The sequence below is a fragment of the Misgurnus anguillicaudatus genome, chromosome 25 (genome assembly GCF_027580225.2).
Source record: "Misgurnus anguillicaudatus chromosome 25, ASM2758022v2, whole genome shotgun sequence".
Lineage (NCBI taxonomy): Eukaryota > Metazoa > Chordata > Actinopteri > Cypriniformes > Cobitidae > Misgurnus > Misgurnus anguillicaudatus.
In genome coordinates, this window is record NC_073361.2 from 23,140,646 (window position 1) to 23,163,067 (window position 22,422).

A 22,422-nucleotide genomic window follows, 5' to 3' on the forward strand; every position below is an offset into this window, starting at 1 on the left:
GGCCGTTCACATAGAAAACAAGTGTCACACAGTAATGTGGTTTTAGTCAGCTCGGTTCCGGACAGGCTAACTATTGCTGGTTAAGTGTATTACATATAGTTGATGATTTTAGAAATGGAAACAGAACTCGTTTGACTAAGGCCAGAGGCCCCACTGCCGTCGTTAATGCTAACGTACAGTGGCAAACGGTTCTGTATGACATACTATTTTAAGGTCATGGGAAAAGGCCAAAATTGCAAGCCGGCCATATTTGGCAGTTAAGACTCAATCGAAAACCAATTCAAAGTTTCAGCATGTTACTAAAGAGTATTAATGATATTTACCATGCTTTGAAGTGTTGACGAGAAAAAGAAAAAAAAAAAGGTTTTAATTTATTCATTAATTTATTTATTTATTAGGTTGTACAAGCTAGCTATTAGGAGATAAGTACCATTGTTAAAACAACTATTTGAAAGCCTTGTTAAAGAGAAAAGTTTTAAGTCTAGATTTAAAGTTATCTACTGTCTCTGATTTTCGGACGTCGGTTGGTAAATCATTCCATAGCTTAGGGGCTAAGTAGGAAAAGGATCTGCCACCTTTAGACACTTTTGATATTTTAGGGATAATTAAGAGGCCAGAATTTTGTGACCGCAATGCACGTGATGGATTGTATTCTGATAATAATTCTCTAAGATATAAGGGTGCTAGGCCATTTAAGGCTTTGTAGGTGATTAGTAATATTTTAAATTGTATACGATATGTAACTGCACTGTAAAAAAAGTCCGTAAAAATTTCAATGTTATTGCAGCTGGGTTGCCGGCAATTCACCGCAGATCTACATCTATGCCACCCACCGGCAAGAGTTTGTTCAAAGCTAAATAAATTTTAAATATTAACAAGTCTTTATCTTTACAGAATAAAACTATACAATAACAGCCTCATGCAAAGCATTCTGGGAACCAGAAATCATCATCAACCTTTTTCTGTTTTTTGCTTCAGATTTTGTTTCCCAGAATGTTTTGCTTGATGCTGTTTTTTAGTTTTACTCTGTAAAGACAAAGACTTGTAAATGTTTAATGTTCATTTAACTTTGAACAAAATGTTGCCAGTAAATAACATAAATTTAAATCTACGGTAAATTACCGGCAACTCAGCTGCAATTTCTACGGATTTTTTTTTACAGTGTGGTAGCCAGTGTAAAGATGCCAGAATTGGGCTTATGCGGTCATACTTCTTAATTCGAGTAAGAACTCTTGCAGAAGCGTTTTGAACTAGCTGAAGCTTGTTGACCTGTTTTGCATGGCATCCTCCGAGTAACGAGTTACAATAGTCTATTCTAGAGGTCATAAAAGCGTGGATAAGCTTCTCTGCATCTGATGCAGACAACATATGGCGTATTTTTGAGATATTTCTAAGGTGGAAGAATGCTGTGCGGCAGACATTGGAGATATGGCTGTCGAAGGATAAACTGCTGTCGAATATCACACCTAAATTCTTAACCGTGGAGGTTGGCACCACAGTGCAGCCATCTATGGGCAACTTGTAATCTGTCATATTATGTTTGTAGCGATTCGGTTCGATAACAAGTATCTCTGTCTTATTGGAGTTTAGCATAAGAAAGTTATGTGACATCCAGTCACTTATATCGCTGATGCAGTCTGATAGCTTAGAAAAATTTTGTGTTTCGCTAGGATGCGAGGAGATGTAAAGCTGTGTGTCATCTGCATAGCAGTGAAACTGTATGTTATGATTTCTGATAATATCTCCCAGAGGTAACATATATAACGAAAACAGAATAGGACCTAAAACTGATCCCTGCGGTACGCCGTATTTAACCAGGGAGTGATGTGACTCCTCCTCATTTACATAAACAAAGTGATAGCGATTGGTTAGATACGATCTGAACCAAGCTAGCGCCTGACCACTGATGCCAACATAGTTTTCTAGCCTATTAAGTAAGATTGTGTGATCTATTGTGTCAAAGGCTGCACTAAGGTCTAATCATATAAGGAGTGATATTTCACCACGGTCGGATGTTAGGAGAAGGTCATTTGTAACTCTAAGCAGCGCTGTCTCTGTGCTATGGTGGGGCCTGAATCCTGATTGGAACTTTTCATACGTACTATTATTTGCTAAGAATGTGCGTAGCTGGCTTGCCACTACCTTTTCTAAAATTTTGGAAAGAAAAGGGAGATTTGAGATTGGTCTAAAGTTATTTAGATCTCCCTGGTCAAGGTTTGGTTTTTTAATGAGCGGTCTAATAACTGCTAGTTTGAAAGTTGATGGAACGTAGCCTAATTCTAATGATGAGTTAAAGACATGTAATACTGGGTTAGACACTGTAGGGAATACCCCTTTGAGTAATTTTGTGGGAACAGGGTCCAATATACAGGACGATGATTTGGATGATGCTACTAATTTAGATAGCTCATCTATTGTAGTAGGTTTAAATGACTCAAGATGTTCGTATGGTAGGCAAGCGTTAAATGTATTACTGGGTAGAGTGCTGGCTGCTTGGGTACCTACAATGTTTTCCCTAATAATCATAATTTTCTTAGTAAAGAAGTTCATGAAGTCGTTACTATTGTGTGGGAGTTTATTAGTGGGTTCTGTTTGTTCTTTATTTCTAGTCAGTTTCGCAACTGTGCTAAAGAGGAAGCGAGGGTTATTATGATTTTCTTTAATAAGATTGCTGAGATACGTAGATCTGGCGATTTTTATAGCCTGTCTGTAGTGTTTAACACTCTCTTTCCATGCTGCACGCCATACCTCTAACTTTGTGCTTCTATAATTTCTTTCCATTTTTCTAGCAGCCTTTTTAAGGGCAGCGGTTTGATGGTCGTACCATGGAGCTGGCGTTTTTTCTTTGATTCTCTTTTTTCGAATTGGAGCTACGGCATCCAATGTGTTAGAACAAATACTGTTCAGGTTTTCTATTACAATATCTAGATCTTCAGGGTTATCTGCTACATGTTTCATTTGGGACAGGTCTGGAAGAGTGCTAATAAAGTTATCTTTAGTGGTTGAAATTATTGTTCTGGCTAGTCGGTAGCGTATTGTAGATCGAGTGATCATATCTAGAAGTACCGTGTATGAGACAAGGCAATGGTCTGAAACTGCATCGCTCTGAGGTGATATCTCGATTTCATTAATATTGAGCCCGAGTGACAGAATTAAGTCTAATGTGTGCCTATGAGTATGCGTGGGCCCTGTCACGTTTTGTCTAATATTGAGAGAATTTAGAATATCCATAAATGCTAATCCTAATGTATCTGTTGGGTTATCAACATGTATATTAAAGTCACCAACGATAAGAGCTTTATCTACAGTGACTACGAGGTCAGACAGGAAATTTGATATTTCTTTAAGAAAATCTACATGATGGCCCGGAGGTCTATAGATTGTAGCAAGGACAAAAGAGAGCTGTTTATGGTTACGATCAGTTATTTCCATATTTAATAGCATTATTTCAAATGAATTAAATTTTAGTTCAGATTTATGGTTTACTTTAAAAAAATGTTTGTATATTGTAGCTACACCACCCCCTCTCCCCTTTAAACGCGGTTCATGTTTATAATAGTAGTCTTGTGGGGTGGATTCGTTTAAACTAATGTAATCGTCTGCTTTAAGCCAGGTTTCTGTTAAAGAGAGTGCATCTAAGTTTTGGTCAGTAATTATTTCATTGACAATAGGTTCTTTATTGGTAAGCGATCTAATGTTAAGAAGGCCGAATTTTAACATTCGAGGTTCATCTGTAAACGTATTGTTTTCTAATTTTATGTTAGTAAGATTTGTACGAGACGAGGTAAACGGTGCTCTGTATTCGTTTGTTCGAGGAACGCACACAGTTGGAATGTGTTGATACTCTGGTAAGATAGACTCTAAGTTCTGGGATATATGTGATCTTGACATGTCAGAGCTACTAACAGATGGACGGGTAGGCCGATCTATCTGTTTCCTGACCTGGGCCCTGGGTAGTCAAACTGTATTAGAATTTAGAGTATTGGTCAGATTTCTAGAGAGTATAGCATTTCCTTCCGATGACGGATGAAGGCCATCTCTCTTTAGCAGGTCAGGTCTCCCCCTGAAGTGTTTCCAATTATCTATAAACCCTACGTTATGCTGAGGGCACCATTTTGACATCCAGTGGTGAAGAGACACTAATCTGCTATAAGTTTCATCACCCCGGTAGGCGGGGAGGGGACCAGAGCAAATTACATTATCTGACATTGTTTTTGCAATTTCACACACCTCTTTAATAGTATCTTTGGTGATCTCTGACTGGCGGAGTCTGGTGTCATTTGCGCCGGCATGAATAACAATTTTAGAAAACTTACGCTTAGCATTAGCCAGTACTTTAAGTTTGGATCTAATGTCTGACGATCTGGCTCCCGGTATACAGTCAACTATGGTGGCTGGTGCCTCAATGTTCACGTTCTTAAGTATCGAGTCTCCAATAACAAGGGCACCTTTAACAGATGTCTCAGCCGGTGTATTGTTTAGAATCTCGAATCTGTTAGAAATTACTAGGGGGGACTTCGATGGGCATCGAATATGATTACGCCGCCTGACAGTCACCCAGTTAGTCGGCCGTGTTAAATCAGTTGCCGGAACCGGGCTATGTGTGCTACGCGTTGCCGTAGGCGCACCCGAAACAGTGTTTGAAACATTAACATTAGCATTAGCGGTCTTACTGTCCTCAACGAGCGTTCGGATGTGCGCTTCTAGTTCTGCAACCTTCTCCGTCAGCCTTACTACTTCAATACACTTAACACATGTAAACCCCTCTGTGCTGACGGAAGAAGCTAAACTGTACATGTGGCAAGCAGTGCAGGTTACAATGACAAGCGGAGTCTTACCGTTTTCATTTTGGGCGATGGCGTCTCTGTTCGCCTGAACGCGGTCCGTGAAGCTGCATCGAGACCGGTGCTCGCTCGCTGGCTGCCTCGTACGTCTCCGGGTGCCTGGAGCCAGGGTGATGTGAGGCACGCTGTACCGCCTGGTGCTAATGCCGGTGTTGTGTCGAAGTCTGTTCCCCCTATGTTCCCCCCCTATTTTTCCCTTCAGTGTAGTGTTTTTATGGCGTTTTTATCACGTTATAGGTTTTATTATTTATATATTTAAAGTTTTAATTGCTACTGAGATGTATATGTGTGCATCTCTGTAACGTATCTGTATTTTTCTTAATGGTAAGCCAATTATTTTTACATTATGAATAATATTATATTTATAATATTTATTTAATTATGTATGCAAACATTACATTTTTAAAACGACCAGTAAAGGAAAAAAAAAAGAAAAAGACAGGCTATATTTTAAAAGAAATACCCTAATAGAAAACTGTCAAATGTATGAAATATTTAATAAATTGTATTATAAAATACATGATATTATGCCTTTTTAGTATAACCAATTCAAATCTTTAATCTTTCTAAATGTAACGTGATGAAAACGCTATAAAAGCACTACACTAAAGGGAAACATAGGGGGAACTGAGTTCGACACAACACCGGGACACAACTCCTCCACAGCTTCCCGCTCTGGTGAGGAAAGGTTCTCTCTTGCGTCTCTCTCTTGCGTCTCTCTCTTGCGTCTCTCTCTTGCGTCTCTCTCTTGCGTCTCTCTCTTATATATATATATATATATATATATATATATATATATATATCAACACAATCTGGGTAATTCATATTTGCATGATATGGGTTTGGGATTACTGGGGCTTCATTATTGCTTTTTTTTAATAATCATAATGTATGTTTCTGTATTTACATCATCTTAATTCATAAGAATTAGCCATCCATAGTCATGAATTCCCGTATCAAACAATTCCCAAATCCCACAGTGTTTATTTAGGTGCACTCTTTCTTTAAGGCGGATCAAACAATTTTATCTGACCTATAAGAGGTCCTAAAGTTACGGTATTGTATTAAATAGAGTTAAAATCTATTTTAGCCTCTATTTATGAAGATAACATTGCACATTGCACTTCTATTGATTTGTGTAGTGTTTTGACAGTATATGTTTCAAAGCAGTTCTAAGAAAAATAAAATGGTGCCTTACAAAAAGTTATATTTAAACACAAAGCAATTGTGGTTTGTGAGGGGGCGAAAGCTTCTTTTTAAAGACATTTTCTTGGGAGAATTGTATCGTATTATGCAGTAAGTGAACAGGAGGCTGTGGTCAAAAGACTACACACACAGAGGGAGGGTCACGTTCACAGCATGAAACGGTTAAAAATGAAACCCATATTTAGCGAAAAGGCAGACAACGGCTTACATACTTTAGTTGTAAAGACATAAGGAGATTGAATAAGGAGTCAGCCAATGACAGAGGAGAATAAGAGACACATCCCCAAACTAAAGCTCATGCTGTGGCTGCTGTGTTTACAGTACACAGAAAAACAGCCTGACAGTGTGTCATTACACTGATACCAACAATCTGAGGCCTACAAACAAACACGCACGCAGAGACATACTCAATTCAGAGCTTGTATGCCACTATATGTTTATGAATGTACATAAAATGTATCATTAAAAGACAAGATATTATGACATACCAACATTTACCATGCTAAACATAGCCTAGTTTTCACCAAGATACAAAATTTGGACTTAAATAAAAAAAATGACACTAAAACATGCTGGGTTGTTTTTGCTTGATAAAATATGGACAACCCCAACTGTTGGTTAGTCCATATAGTCCATTACATGTCAGTTTTCAGAAATGTTATTGCTAAAATACAACTGTGGGCGGGGCTATACGGTGGCTCGATGACGCACTGGAGCCACCTAGCATGACCCCGACCTCAAGATGATCTCTTTCCTCTTTTTTTTTAATTGTGTATATTCAATATTTTTTGGGTGGATGTATCTAACTTTGTTTCTAGGTTGTTTGGAATATGTATACAAATTGATCTGTATGATGATGTAGTATTTTTTGTACAGGACATTGTTGATTCCAAAAATACGATGTGCTTCCACAACTTTTTATTTTACTTAGAAAATATCACATTCATGTGCAAAAAATGGACGAAAGCTAAGCCAAACTATGGACATTTTATAAAAGAAATTAAACAATATGGTACAACATTAGCCAAAATCAAGAACAAAAACGCAAGAAAGACCTATGAAGCTTTTTGTTACTTTAAATTGTTGTAATTTAACACTGGCATAAACTTTTTTTACTTTACATTTTATGTATGTTTATTTCTTCCACAAGTTGTGAGTTGTATATCTTTGCATAATGAAAAAAACCAAGACAATCGAGATAATCAATTCAGTTTCCCGCGAGTGGGCGTGGTTTAATCTCCGACAGTGGACACGCCCCCAGCGTTTGAGAGCAGAGAATCTGGCCTTTTTTGATAACTTATTTTATTTATTTGGCGGTTTTTATAATCATTCAGATTTGGCTGGGTTGTTAATAACACATTTTTCTGTGGTGTGACAAACTGAAAACACATTTATTATTGGACATTAGGCTACAGAAATGCTAGGTTGTTTTAACCCAAAATGCGCAGTTGAAACAAAAAAATCATGATTAAAGCATTTTTTTTAAGTGTATGTTAGACAAATACACCTTCTATAAGGAAAAAATGAATAAAAAAATGTAATATCTTTCACTGTTATTTTAACAACACACAGCAGTTATTACAACAATTACATTTTAATCACAGTGAACACACAATTACAATAGTACACTTTGGTTAGAAATATCTTAATGTCTTAAATCTCAATAGTTGTTTAAATGCCAATCAGTCTTTTAAGAAACATTGCGTGACTTCTCTAAACTGGTCATATACCCGGCAGACAGTCTTTTTTTCACAAATAGTGTATGAAGTTAAGCTTACCATGACTGATTCATCAGGCCAGGCCTTCAATTTAAAGCATTACTAAAGAAAGAAGCTGTAGCAGGTCTTTTCTCTTCAAAAGAATGAAAAACAAACTGATTTGGCAGCATGAGATTTTGGGGGCCTTAGTTAACCACAGAGCCAAAAACAAACACTCATAAATCATGTGTTATTATCTATATGTGGTTTTAAACTATGTGCAGTCGTAGGACAGTTTTAGCTTTAGCCTAAAAAACGCATAATGTATATGAATGAAATTTATCAAGTGTTAAATGCATTTAACATCATGACGGACATGTTTTCCTTTAATGTGGGGCTAAATTAAGATACAGACACGCATAAATCTGCATATTTTTGACAAATGACAGAGAAAAGTAGGAAATAAAGTCTGACTTTAGTTTTGGAGTCCTTTTGGGACTCTGAAACCATGAACATACATTTGAAATGCTGCTTAGTTATAAACATCAATAAACACAAATCAAACTTTTATATTCATTGGCATAAAATCTCACTTGAAATATGATTTGCAAACCCAAAGCAAACAAAACGAAAGAGATGCTGTGGGAGATGGATGAACATATGGTAATTCAGATTTAATTCTCCAGACACGGTTCTGGATGTACTGTATATATAAAACCCAGTAATTAGTTCATCCCCTAAACTATGAACAGACACGCGTATAAACAGTTTCAGGCGTTCCTGGTGATGTTAAGAGGGGAGGAGTCTGCTCTCCCCACGCACAACCACATCCGAGTGCTATTATTTTCCTTCTGAAATAGCACAGACACACACAGTCCTCAATTTTCCCAGGGGGCACGTCCCAAACGTTACGTCAACCCACCCTTCGTGGGAGGAAATGACCCTCAAAAAAACACAATGAGTGTTGATTATAGTTGTGCGTCTGGGATGTATATTGTAAGACCATCAGAAGAGCCTGGAACTAAAATCCAAACATGCTCACACACGACGCATGTCCTTTAAAATACATATTTTGTGTATGATGTGCAGTTCAGAGAAGTGGTGAATGATCAGATTTCATATATGTGCTCGTAAACCAAACCCAAGTTGCACTGAAAATTTCATGAAAAGAAATGTTTGACACATGGACTTCTGTCCCAATGTCATCAATACTGTTGCCTCAGGAGAAACGTCTGGTATTGTGTCCTTTTACAGGAATAGTTTACCCCAAAATGAAAATTAGCCTATATTTAACTCACCCTCAAGCCATCCTACACAAAAAATGATCCAAATATGGTCCCATGGTGTCACTGGAGCAGTACCCTTTAAAAATGTCCTATTATGTACCACTTATGAACTTTTCTGATGTACCAATATGAGCCCTTTAGTTGCAAATGTGTACTTTTTAAAAAGGGTACCACCCCAGTGACAGCTAGGAACCATTTTATGACCATTTGTCTGACAGTGTACGTGTATAGATCTTTCATCTGTTAGTCAAACACAGTTGGTGCCATTTTAAATAATATCCTGTCTCTTTTCAGCTTTACAATGGAACTGGATAGTGCCCCATTATTAAAGCTCTACAAAGTGCTCCATCCACCAAAAACTAATCCATACAGTTATAAAATGTCTTCTGAAGTGAAGCGATGGGTTTTTGTAAGGAAACATTTATATTTCAAACTTTATAAACTACGGCCGTATGAGTGTAAGCGTATTCCCCAGGTTGAGGTCAGGTGGAAAGTAGAGCTAGGCTGATATATCGGCAGGCCGATATTAGGCATTTTTCAAAACTATCGGTATTGGCATTCATAATGGCCGATAAATGAATATTAAATTAAAAAAACAGACGAAATAGCCTTCTACCATGTCATGAGTGTTGCCGTTGTATAGTTTGTCCACCAGAGGGCACTCTACAACCTCCCTCACCACACCTACAAAGTGGCAATTTTAACATTATATAGACATCAAAGAGTTTTTTTTATCTTAAAATAACGTTTCCAAAAAAGTTTCAGTCGTTCATCCACTCGAAACAGGGTGAACGGCACTTTCACATTCGCTTTGCAGCCTTCTATCGGCCAAAACCGTACTAAAGAAGTTTTCAACCGTCGGGTCACGGTCCTGTAGTTCGAGTGAAAACTACAAAAACATGCTTTATGGCAGACCTACAATCCAATCAGAGCCAGCTATGCTGCAGTAGGCTAAATTATTTACGACTAGGGCTGTAACGATTAATAGTGCAAATGCGCGTTTTCTCAATGAATTAATTTTATTGAATTACGGTGAAATCCTGGCACATCCCAAAGCCAGGGGGCGCTCTTGTGCAAAAACTCCCTTTGTGCCACTAAAGTAGCAGCATTACAATCGCTCCAGGAAATGTCTACAGGAATATTTATATCGCTGTTCTTCAAATTATTTCAGGTATTTTCATGATAATAAGGAATATTTTGAATGATTTTGTTTAATGAGTGTTGCTTTTTTAAATGCACGTTATAAACAACTCCGCCTCATAATGATTTTAGATTGATAAGGACTTCCTACTGACCAAATGCCGTAGTACACGCACAAGCAGTGCATGAAACACACAATCGCACCCTTGCAATTCAGAATCGATTTCAGACATTTAAAATGGGACACACGATTAATCGTTACAGCCCTATTTACGACAGTGGTAATGGACAATTCCGCTTCTAACATGTAGGGGGAGCAAAAACTCTGTAGTGTTGCTTTAAGCTAGAACTTCATGTATGTACTCTGGGGACACCAAAGATTTATTTGACTTTTTATTTGAAAAAAGTCTTGTAAAATGTGCCCTTTAAATATGGGGCACTATCCAATGCCATTATAAAGCTGATATTATTTAATATACAGTAACTCTAAGTAAAATAAAATAAAGTCATATACAACTACGATGGCTTGAGGGTAATTAAAATATGAGTGGATTTTCATTTTGGGTTGAACTATTTCTTTAACACTGTAAAATAGCAATGTTGCGTGAGTGAAAGTTTACATGGAAAAGATAATTGAAATGCCGGTAAGCTGTCCACATACTGTAATTGCTATCATTTTTCCATAATGCTTTGCTTTGCAACAAGGGAAAAGAGATATGCAGAAGCCAATAGCACCCTTGAGAACATATAACGTCTAACACTAATGTCTCCGTTATCTGTTTGTATTATGTGTGTGTGTGTGTTATCTGTCAGTTATCAAAGTGTAATCTTAAAGTTTCTTACATGAGATTTTTTACAGTATTGCTGAGTCAACCTTGAATTCAATCTTATGTAACAATACTGGCATCTAGTGGCAGAACATGTAAGGATTTTTAGAGGATTCACTACAAAGACAACATCATGGTCCAATCTGCATAATTTTGTTAAACAGCATGTCAAATGAGTAGGAAAACTAAGTATTATACTTACAGTAGGCAAAAAACACCTACAGTATTCTAATCATTCTTAAGCAAATTTCTCTCTGAGGTTCAGAAACACAGAACAAGACACCAGGCCCAGCCACTATATGCCAGACAGTCAACTCTATACATTACCTTATCAGATATCAAATTCACAATGTGAAGACTAAACTGTCAAAGGTTTTAGAGCAGGTCTGACCTCTCTAAACAAATAATCCAACGACACAGAAAGGTTTAAGCAAATTCCCTTTATAAACTGTACAATGGTTCAGGAAGGACATCAGACATACGAAATAAAAAGTACTTTAAAAACATACACAATGGTACAAATAAATCCTACTTTAGTGCAGTCGCGTAACCAAGCCTAGCAGTTTTTGGGATCATTTAAGCTTATTTAAAGAAAAAATTCACAGTATTCAAACAAAATCTGCTGCAAATAAGATGCAGGGCTCCAGACTGCCACCAAAATTTGAGAGTGTGCCAATGAATTTTACATCCAGTCGCACATGTGCGACCAGTAAATTTGACCTTCTTTTGTGATGTGACACTGAATTTGAAACGGCACATTGTACTTTCTGCATCTATAATCAAAGTATTTATTAGTAATCCAGTGGAAATTAGTAGAAATGTGAATATTTGGTTAGCATGTTGATTTATGGTGTGTGCCCCTAAATTTTCTGGTTGTGCCCCTAAAATTTTCAGTTGGGGGCCACTGTGCTCCTAGTGAAAAAAGTTAGTCTGGAGCCCTGAGATGGTATTAGACATTAGAGCACAAATGTCTCATGCCATGCCATTGGAGGAAACATTTTAACAGTTTACAGTATTGTAGCGTCATAACTTTAAGAGACTAAGCCACTTTCTGCTTCCTATCCAATAATACTGAAGAGTATTTTATTTTTTGTGTACTCATTGTGTGTACAGTATATATCAAGTGTATATGTATATAGGTGTGTATTATTTTCATTTTCAGGCAACAATTCTAGTTGATTTATATTTTTATATTGTTTGCAGATGCTGTTATACCCAAACATCCTTCTTTTGGTAAATAAAGTAGCCATTTCAAAAGAATCGCATCCATATTTTGTTAAAAGTTGATTTAGTGCGATGACAAATCAGACACAACATGCTTTATATGTGTGTATTGGGCACTATTGGTGCTATCCTGAGGTCATGGTGTCTAAGCATGCAGCCTTAATTTTTACTGCTTGTTTCTAGCTCAGCAATTCAGACCCAGCAGCGCTTTAACCCCCTGATGTTCTCTTGGAAAAAATCTCCACACCCAGTCCATCAGTTCAAGTTAGTCCTTCAGTAAACACTTCCTCCAAATACTCTGATTGGAGGACACAGCTGTCCGTTACCGTGCCGTGACCATCCATAGGCCCAGTGCCACGTTGGCTGCAAGAAGGGCGCTGCCCCCCAGCAGAAAAAAGAAACCAATCAGCTCTCGGTTGTTCCTCTCTGGGATCACAGAGCTCAGCGTTGCCTCCAGAAAAGCGGTGAGCATCCACTGACCGTCCAGAGCAAAGCATGGAACAGCGTTTACTACCGCCAGAGCACCGGATAATGAGATTAGATATCTAAATGCATAGGGTTAAGGTAGACATCAGCATACTTCTGATATGAGGTGACTATTCTGCTCACAATTTAGGAAGAAATAATGACCGTAATGCGCTCGCACTAATAACTATAATACCCTAAGGAGATCCAAATCACAAAGAGTTTTGTAGTATTAAGTATGTTAGTTTTAAGGTCATCTAAATTTAAAGGGATAGTTCACCCAAAAATGAAAATTCGGTCATCATTTACTAATCCTAAAGCTGTTACAAATCTGTAAACATTTGTTTTGCGGGACACAAAGGAAGATAATTGTAATTAAAGGAATAGTCTATTTTCTTAAAAGAAAAATCCAGATAATTTACTCACCACCATGTCATCCAAAATGTTTTTAATATTTTAGAAATTATGTTTTTTGAGGAAAACATTGCATTATTTTTCTCATTTTAAGGGACTTCAATGGACATCAACACTTAACACGTAACAGTTTTTTTCAACGGAGTTTCAAAGGACTATAAACGATCCCAAACGAGGCATAAGGGTCTTATCTAGCGAAATGATTGTCATTTTTGACAAGAAAATAAAAAAATATGCACTTTTAAACCACAACTTTTCGTCTAGGTCCGGTCCAGCGCGACCTCACATAAATGCGTAGTGACGTAGAGAGGTCACGTGTTACATATATAAAACGCACATTTGCGGACCATTTTAAACAATAAACTGACACAAAGACATTAATCAGTATCATTCCACACGGTCCTCTTTCAACACACTTGTAAACACTAGGGCGGAGTTTCGCGTTCATCCTCTGTGACCTCTTGACGTCATGACGTACTGCGTGTGGTCACGCTGACGCTTTCAGGACCGGACCCAGACGAGAAATTATGGTTCAAAAGTGCATACCTGTTACTCTTATTGTCAAAAATGACAATCGTCTCGCCAGACAAGACCCCCACGCCCCGTCCGGGATCGTCCATAGCCCTTCGAAACTCCGCCGAGTTGTGTTGGTGTCCATTAAAGTCCACCAAAACGAGAAAAAAATCCTGCAATGTTTTCCTCAAAAAACATAACCTCTTCTGGACTGAACAAAAAAAGACATCAACACTTTGGATGACATGATGCTGAGCGAACCATCTGGACCTTTCCTCCAAGAAATCGACTATTCCTGTAAGCAGTAAACAGGAGCACCATTGACTCCTTAGTACGAAATAAAAATACTATGGAAGTCAATAGTGCTCCAAAATGTTGTTTACAAACATTTCAGAAAAAAGACATTTATACAGGTTTGAACAATTTGAAGGTGAGTAAATGACAATATTGTAATTTTTTGGGTGAACTATCCCTTTAAAAGTGCAGTATGTACATTTTAGCTGCATCTAGTGGTGAAGTGTTGGTGAATTGCAACCAACGCCTCACTCCACTGTTTACCCCTCATTTTTTAATCACATAGAGAAACTACGGTAGCCGGCACCGGACAAACATGTCATCGGAGACAACTTACGGTACATTCACACTGGGCGAAAGCGTTGATGCTTCCCATTCACTTTTAATGGGTGACGTCATGCGTTGACGAACTGAATTGTGAATCCGTAGGCGCCAGGTCAGTGCCGTTGCTCGCAGCAGAAGTTGAACATTTCTCAACTTTTCAAGCGGCAACGCGTGCGTCAGCCAATCAGCCTTATGCAAATAACCTAGGCGAGCCAGCCAATTACGTTTATGGAAGACCGGAGAATGTGTTGCGGCCACTGTGATTGGCTGTTGGCCACGCTTCAGACAAGCCTTCCGTCAAACGTTAGTAGAATGTACCGTTAGTAAAAAAAAGTTTGTCCATTAAGGGCTTCTGTAGAAACATGGCGGCACAAAATGGCGACTTCCATGTAAGGGGACCCTCTGTATATATGTAGATAAAAACGTCTTATTCTATGGTAATAAACACATAACGGTTCATTATGAAAGATCTTTATACACCACTGATAATGTAGCTTTGTATATTATTTTGCATTTCGATCAAGAAATCCTTCTAAAAATGACACACTGCACCTTTAATGTAAATGTATGAGCAAATCCCAATTTTGTAAAAGGATACTTGCAGAAAGTCTCCAGCATGACGGGCAGGTCTGGATGGAGAAACCCCAAACGAGGGACAAAGTTGGTGAGACTCACTGAAAGTACAAAAACGAAATATATTTTCATACATGATGTACTGGAGTGACCCAGGACCTTCACTTCTTGAGGGGTTTGAAGCAGAAACATGCACACCGACCTTTGCAAATTTGCTGGAGCAGTGCACATCTGTCAAACAGTAACCATTAAACAAATCCATCTGTCTCACCCGAGTACTGTAGGTGTGAAGGGTAGCCAACGAAAAGCATGTCGGTCTGCGGCGGATGTTTGACCCGGATCAGTCTGGTTTGGTTCTCCAGAGATGGGATTAAACACAAGCTGGGGGTGAAGTCTGTTTGACAGTCCGTGTTGGTGCGACATGTGCGACTCGCTTCGATGGTTTTTCTGACCGGCAGGCAGGCAAACTAGCGTGAAAGGAGCAGGAGTTTAAAATGTCAAGATTTTGATAAATGCTTCGACTAAGGGGGAAATTACTCTCCATCACACTGACAAACAACAATGACGTGGCATTTTCAAATAATATTAAGAATGAATTGACCCACCAAGCCATTTTTTAAAGTCAATTACTGTGTTTTCTACATAAACAAAGAACATTCTGTGAAATATAACCTTGATATTTTTAATATTGAGTAAGGTCATGTCAAAGATTGAAAACCTCCTAATCACAAAATTATATTGAGACTTTAGCCTGTATTTCACAAACAGGGTCACAATTGTTTTAAACATGAGCTATAAAGTCAAGTGTAAACGATAATGTTTATAATCTGATAAACAGTCCTCTGTGCTTGAAAATAAGGTCAACATTTGATGTTTATTGCCAGTATTCACACGACAGAGCTTAATCTACTCATATAGTTTACAGCAGAAGGGTCCAGCTCTGCTTTGCATGAATTCAAACAACATTCAATTATCTTAAACTTTCTGTAAATATTAACACAGGTCTGAGATGCAAATAGTTGCTTGTATTTCATTCTTGCAGTTCAGATGTGTGCAGCAAGTGTATTATGCGTATCCATGTGCAGTCTTACCAGTTTGCTTTCCACATTGTTACTGTAAGAGAAGCAGAGGTCGGACATGCTGTTATTTCCACAGCACTCCATGGTGCCATCAAGTCTCTTGTATGCTGTGTGAAAGAATAAACCAAATATTATTCAGAAAGTCACATACCGCCTTCAGTCTGTGGCCAATTATCATGTGACTATTAAAGAGATAGTCATTATTTATATGCCCTTAAAGGGACACTCCACTTTTTTAAAAATATGCTCATTTTCCAGCTCCCCTAGAGTTAAACTTTTGATATTTACAGTTTTGGAATCCATTCAGCTGATCTGGCGGTACCAATTTTTGCATAGCTTAGCATAATCTATTGAATTTGATTCGACCATTAGCATTGCGCTAAAAATAACCAAAGAGTTTCAATATTTTTCCTATTTAAAACTTGACTCTTCTGTAGTTACATCGTGTACTAAGTAGGGATGGGCACGGATATTCGAATATTCGAATATTCGATCGGCAATAATAATTCGAATTTAAAAAATGCTATTCGAATGTTTGTTTGTTTTTAATGTGCCACCAAAGGGTTACGACTTATTTAATGCTTTTTCACTTTTACAGACTTAAATGTAAGATATACATGAACATTAATTCGTATATATTTCTGATTGTTTGGCAATGCAGATTGCAGACGAATTTAAGTTTTTTTTTCTTTTATCTCCGGGTTTGTCCGCGCCGCGCCATATTTGGCAACTGGCTCAGTGAAGGCTCACGTGTTATTAAACGTGCTTCTCCGCCGCCCGCATCAACATATCATGAGAGATTTGTAAGCTTTCTGTTATAAAGTCTACTTTATTTTGTTAATAACGAGACAGACACGGAGAACGAAATGAAATGGAGAACATTTATAATATGCGGTGCTCTTTCAAAAATGAACCGGATAACTGCACATGGCTGTCAAAGCTCCGTCTTTGTGAAATCTTGTTAAATTAAGCTAACGTTAGTAACTTTGCACAGTCAACCATAATCTATCGAGCTAGCTTACGTTATTTGTAAAATAATGTTAAATACAGATATTCAATCTTGTTCAATCCGTCTGTTGTTTTTATCCGATAACCATCATCACGTGCAACGCGAGGAAGAGTTTTCTCCGCAGCACCGGCATTATAGTATCTAGTCAGAAGAACGGGCTTTCACCGAAGCAGGTAGGGTAAAGATGGTTTCTTGATTCACAAATACATGTCAAACTAAACTGAGAAGATATTTATATGTTGACTGAGCAGTTATGTAGATGCGTTTTTTCGTTTGCTCCGGGCTCTTATTTGGAGTCTGTTTAAGGGTTTAAATGATGATAGCCTACTTTGTCAAGTCCTCAAACTTTAAACTTCGCAAGTCCTCAAACTTCGCTTAGATTTGGGGTTAATGTATAATATTTGGTATAATATAATGTATGTAAGATCCAACAGTAATGAATTCATACTAACGACCGACTTGAAACTAAGGGTTTGACTGACTCAGACTTCGATCCGCATGGGGTTTTAACGCCTTTTTTTCTGTAGGATATTTTTTAAGAATAATTTAATATATATATATATACAATTAACAATGTTTTCAACTTAAAAATACATACATACATACATACATATACATACAGAATATAAGTTTAGCTTGTTGTGGATGTTTCCTAATTATAAGGCGCCTTCTGTGAAATTATGACAAAATGAAAAATACAAAAGACGCATGTCTTAATGAACATAATTTAAATAAACGAATATTCGTTCTTTATGAGCTTAAATATTCGAATAGTAAATTACTGGAAAATGCCCATCCCTAGTACTAAGACCGACGAAATGTTTTTTTTTCAAAAAAAGGTGAAGTGTCTCTTTAAGTTGTTTAAAACCTGTACTGTATAAATTTCTTTGTTCTTCTGAACACAAAAGAATAAATTTTGAAAAATGTTTATAACAAAGCAGATCTGGGGCACCATTGACTTTCAGGAAAAAATTATACTACTGAAGTGAATGGTGCCCCAGATCTATTTGGTTACAAAACATCTTCATTTGTGTTCAGCAGAAATGTATTAAAGCGAGGGCGAGTAATTAATGACAGAAATTTCTTATGACATAAATGTTTTTGTTTAATTCAGCTGTGTTTATATTTACAATATAGCATGGCCTTCTGTGCCTTATCCCCCATAAGCCTATCGGAGGTGATCCAGAGCCTCAATGACTCTAATGACCACCTGACTGTACACCTTTACATATGTATAAGCTTAAAGGGATAGTTCACCCAAAAATGAAAAGTCTGTCATCATTTACTCACCCTCACGCTGCCACAAACCCGCATAAACCCATTGGCTCCGATGAACACAAAGGAAGACACTTAATATAAACCCTTCATGGAACCCATTCACCTCCATAGTATTCTTTATTCATACTATGGAAGTGAATGGGGTCCACAAATGGTTTGGTTACAAACATTTCTTAAAATATCCTCCTTTGTGTTCATCAGAATAAAGAAATGTATGCGGGTTTGTAACAACATGAGAGTGTGACAGAATTTTCATTTTTGGGTAAACTATCCTTTTTAAATCTCTATTTGCAGTGGTCAGACTTCAGAACCTCTCCCTGTGCTCCTACTATGCTGAAGCTTGGCAGTGTGGACACAGTAGCCCGTCTGAGGATTATGGGATAGATGTTGAATACAGTCGTGCCAGTCCTGTACTCCTCTCACAGGACAGTCCTCCAAATGAGTAATCAGATCTCCTAAAAACAGCCCACGAGGTCCACTTGAGGGAGATCCCTACAGCAAAAGATTAAAACCATATGGTGATCTCAAACACAAATCATAGATCATAAAACACTAGTCGGTGTGTTATAGATGGAGGGTGTCCTTACATCTATCACCTCAGTGACCAGTGCTCCGGTACCGGTGTAGTAAAAGGGAAACAGGAAGACAGGCAACAGGAAAAGAAAGCTGAGGGCCGCAACACAGAGCATGAAGTTGTGCCACACACCTATATAAAGATGGATGAATATGTTAGACATTCGCACTGTAGAGTAAGTCGCTTTGGATAAAAGTGTTTTCCTAAGGCGTAAATGCACATGCTTGTAAAAGTAATGAATAAAATGTCTTAAAACTCTGTAGTTAGTCTAGCTGCAAATAAAGCCAATGCACCTAGGAAAACAGTAAGCATTTTTAAGCCATGTTTGGCATGTTTATCTAATAACCTTAATCTTCTGCCAGAATAATATATTTCCATAAAGTTGTTTGTAAGTCTCACCTGCACAGAATATCCTCATCTGCTGGACTGGAGTGATGAGGTTCAGGTGGGTGGTAAAGAGGTCCACGAATGCACCAGGGTAAACCACAAACATAAACATGCCGAACCCATTTAACCTCACCTGCTCCCTAATAGGTGGAGAGACAAGACTTCTGAATGATTTTCAAGTATGACTTACATTATCATAGCACACGCCCTGGGTATTTGGACACACACACACTTTTGGGATTGTTTTACTAGTCAAATAGGGCAAGATTTGAGTTTTTGATTGAAGGCTCTATGCAAAATTCAGTTTCTCACAGACACATGCATGCAAGATCAGAAAAAAGCATGTTTTTTTCATATATATTATGCATCAATATAGAATTTAAACTTAATGTCAGTGATTGTTCAAAATATTTGTAGCATAAATGTTTGTACATTTATGCTACACTTACTTAAATTATTATTGCTCAGTTATCTTTTTTTACTTTACCAGCATTCTTAAATCCATCAAAATGCACACAAACAGTAAACACTGCAAACCACTGCTTTATGTGACTGGCCAACACATCACAATAGGTCACCCTACGTGACATATTAGTGTGTGACTGCCTGTTTGTACTTCCAAATTACACCTGTGCCTTTAAGACCATAATTTTACCTCAGTGCTGCCACCCCATGGCCAAACTCATGTATGACTCCACTGATCAAGATAGCGATGAAGAAATATGCCAGCTGACTGACGGGCAGGTTCACACCAGGCACCTGTTAATAAAATTAAAGGATTAGTCTATTTTCTGAAAAAAAAAAAATCCAGATAATTTACTCACCACCATGTAGTCCTAAATGTTGATGTCTTTCTTTGTTCAGTCGAGAAGAAATTATGTTTATTGAGGAAAACATTCCAGGATTTTTCTAATTTTAATGGACCCCAACATTTAACAATTTTAATGAGGTTTAAAATTGTAGTTTCAAAAAACTTTAAATGATCCCAAATGAGGCATAAGTGTCTTATCTAGCGAAACGATTGTCATTTTTGGCAAGAAAAATAAAAAATGTGCACTTTTAAACCAGAACTTCTTGTCTTCTCCAGTCCTTTGACGCGCCAGCGCGACCTCATGTAATACGTCAACACATCAAGAGGTCACGGATGACGTATGCGAAACTACGGCCCAGTGTTTACAATTGTAGAGAAAGAAGACCGTTCAGAAGTTGTTGTGTGTAGAATGATACTAATTAATGTCTTTGAGTCAGTTTATTGTTTAAAATGGTCCGTAAATGTGCGTTTCATAGATGTAACACGTGACCTTTCCACGTCATGGCGCAATTGCGTGAGGTCGCGCTGGCGCTTCACACAAACAAAGGAGGAGGACAAGTTGTGGTTTAAAAGTGCATATTTTTTATTTTTCTTGCCAAAAATGACAATCGTTTCGCTAGATGGGACCCTTGTGCCTCGTTTGGGATCGTTTGGAGTCCTTTGAAGCTGCAATTTTGAACTGCATTGGAACTGTTGCGTGTTGGGGTCCATTAAAGTCCATTAAAATGAGAAAAAACCTGGAATGCCTTTCTCAAAAACACAATTTCCTCTCGACTGAACAAAGAAAGACATCAACATTTTGGACGACATGGTGGTGAGTAAATTATCTGGATTTTTTTTAAGAAAATTGACTAATTCTGACTTCCTTGACTAGGATATTTAACCCCATGTACTCACCACCACTTGTAAGACCTGCTCGTGTGAACCCTGAGGTGTTTCTGCCATCATTTGTCTTAGCGTCTGCAGCAAAGTTTGGCTCAGCAAAACCACCGACCCAAACATCGCCAGAACCCCAAACACCATTCCAGCGCTGAACCTGAAAAATGCGTGCACGCAAAATAGACACTAGTGATTTACATACATCTGTCAATGATGACCGGATTTGGCTGGGTTAAACTGAGGTTACACAGAAGAGATTGTTTTGATGAACATCCCAGCCAATGGCAAGCTCTCTGCATTTCTATGATACCTATTGTGTACAATAGATATGTCAGAGGAAAAGTGTGTGTGTGTGTGTGGGGGGGGGGGGTTACCCATAATCCTTTTCTGTACCCACTGCTTTCTCCATAAGAAGCTTAAGAATATTTTAATAATTACATTGTAGACTGAAACCTTCACTATTCAAAGGAATTAAAGAGTGTCAAACTGGAAATGACAAAATATGATAAAATGAAACTTAAATACCAGATATAGAGAAAACGAGGATTAAGATGAGCACATCTTGTAAACAGCCTGTTAAAGATGCTCGTGTGCCATTTGATGTGGAAAGGGGAGAGGGTGAATCCATTGGAGGACAACCAGGATTCATAGCGGTTCTTCAATGAACTGGACGACTGCAGGGCACATAGTAAAGAATTAAGTTAGAATGGTGCATTGATAAAAACAATTTACCAGATTAACAAGACCGTATGCCAAATACAATTTTACAGGTATTCCTACTAAATCTAATGTAAAACTATTATACATTATAGATTAGATACAGGGTTGCAAATGACAACCTTTTTAAGAAATCTTTGACTAATAAAGTTACTAGATTTATAACCACATTTTGGCATGTTTACCATGGTAAACTTGGGATGGACCCTAATACACTATGCAATTTACAGCCTCATATCCGAGCTATTTTAAATGTAACCGTGCGTGGTACACAAATATAGTCACGTAAAAGTACCAGTTTATATAATAAAGCGTTAACGCATATAAAACTGATATATGTATCAGTGTGTGCAAAGTTACTGTATTATGGGGTGTAATGGTACCAGCTTACCCGCAGTATTGTGTCCGTGAGATACACAGTACACCAGCCGCCCATCACAACCACCACAACCGATATGGGAATCATGACACAACGCGCTGCATGCGTCTCAAACGCGTCCGATTTTGTTATCAATGAACTTTAAAATCCGATTGTCGGTAGACGACAACCGCACTGTACACAAAATCACCGTCACTTCCGGGTTTGCATGTGAAGCGCGTGCGAGGCTGCGAGCGCAGGTTTATTAATCGAGTCCGATTGTTTACTTTACTCAGACCACATAGCGGCTCACAAAGCGATGTTGAGAGGTGATTTAAATATCCGAGGCTTGAAACAGAGGGGAAACTGACCAGCTTGTGCTTTCTCTCTAGATAGCCCAATGTAAACTGCCGCTTTCTTGCTCTCCAACGTGGGTCACGTGACTGAAAACTATCAATTGCGCAATGCAGTTTTAAAGGGGACATTTCAAAGGGGACTTTTTTAATATGTAAAATCAATCTTT

At 37.9% G+C, this 22,422-nt stretch overlaps 1 protein-coding gene across 2 annotated transcripts; it reads right to left on the bottom strand.

Annotated features, from left to right (window-relative positions):
* Positions 1-11,425: 11,425 nt before the first annotated feature.
* mbtps2 (membrane-bound transcription factor peptidase, site 2) lies at positions 11,426-22,253 on the bottom strand. Of its 2 annotated transcripts, XM_055182499.2 has the most exons (11): positions 21,933-22,251; positions 21,350-21,498; positions 20,843-20,981; positions 19,790-19,893; positions 19,147-19,274; positions 18,761-18,879; positions 18,485-18,665; positions 15,899-15,993; positions 15,079-15,274; positions 14,833-14,908; positions 11,426-12,769 (listed from the first exon to the last, which is right to left on the bottom strand). In XM_055182499.2, the coding sequence occupies exons 1-11, from the start codon at positions 22,005-22,007 to the stop codon at positions 12,547-12,549; spliced, it is 1,485 nt and encodes a 494-aa protein (XP_055038474.1). In that variant the 5' UTR covers positions 22,008-22,251; the 3' UTR covers positions 11,426-12,546. The 2 variants fall into 2 exon arrangements, with proteins under 2 accessions (XP_055038474.1, XP_055038475.1); XM_055182500.2 differs by lacking the exon at positions 11,426-12,769 and having other exon boundaries at positions 15,010-15,274; positions 21,933-22,253.
* Between the last annotated feature and the right edge of the window lie 169 nt (positions 22,254-22,422).

Coding starts and splice junctions, on each gene's coding strand:
- mbtps2 (XM_055182499.2), bottom strand. CDS start 22,007: ATGATTCCCATATCGGTTGTGGTGGTTGTGATGGGCGGCTGGTGTACT. Junction 18,880..19,146: donor GATGAGGATATTCTGTGCAG/GTGAGACTTACA, acceptor ATCTTTATATAG/GTGTGTGGCACAACTTCATG. Junction 15,994..18,484: donor TAGTAGGAGCACAGGGAGAG/GTTCTGAAGTCT, acceptor TCTTTCACACAG/CATACAAGAGACTTGATGGC.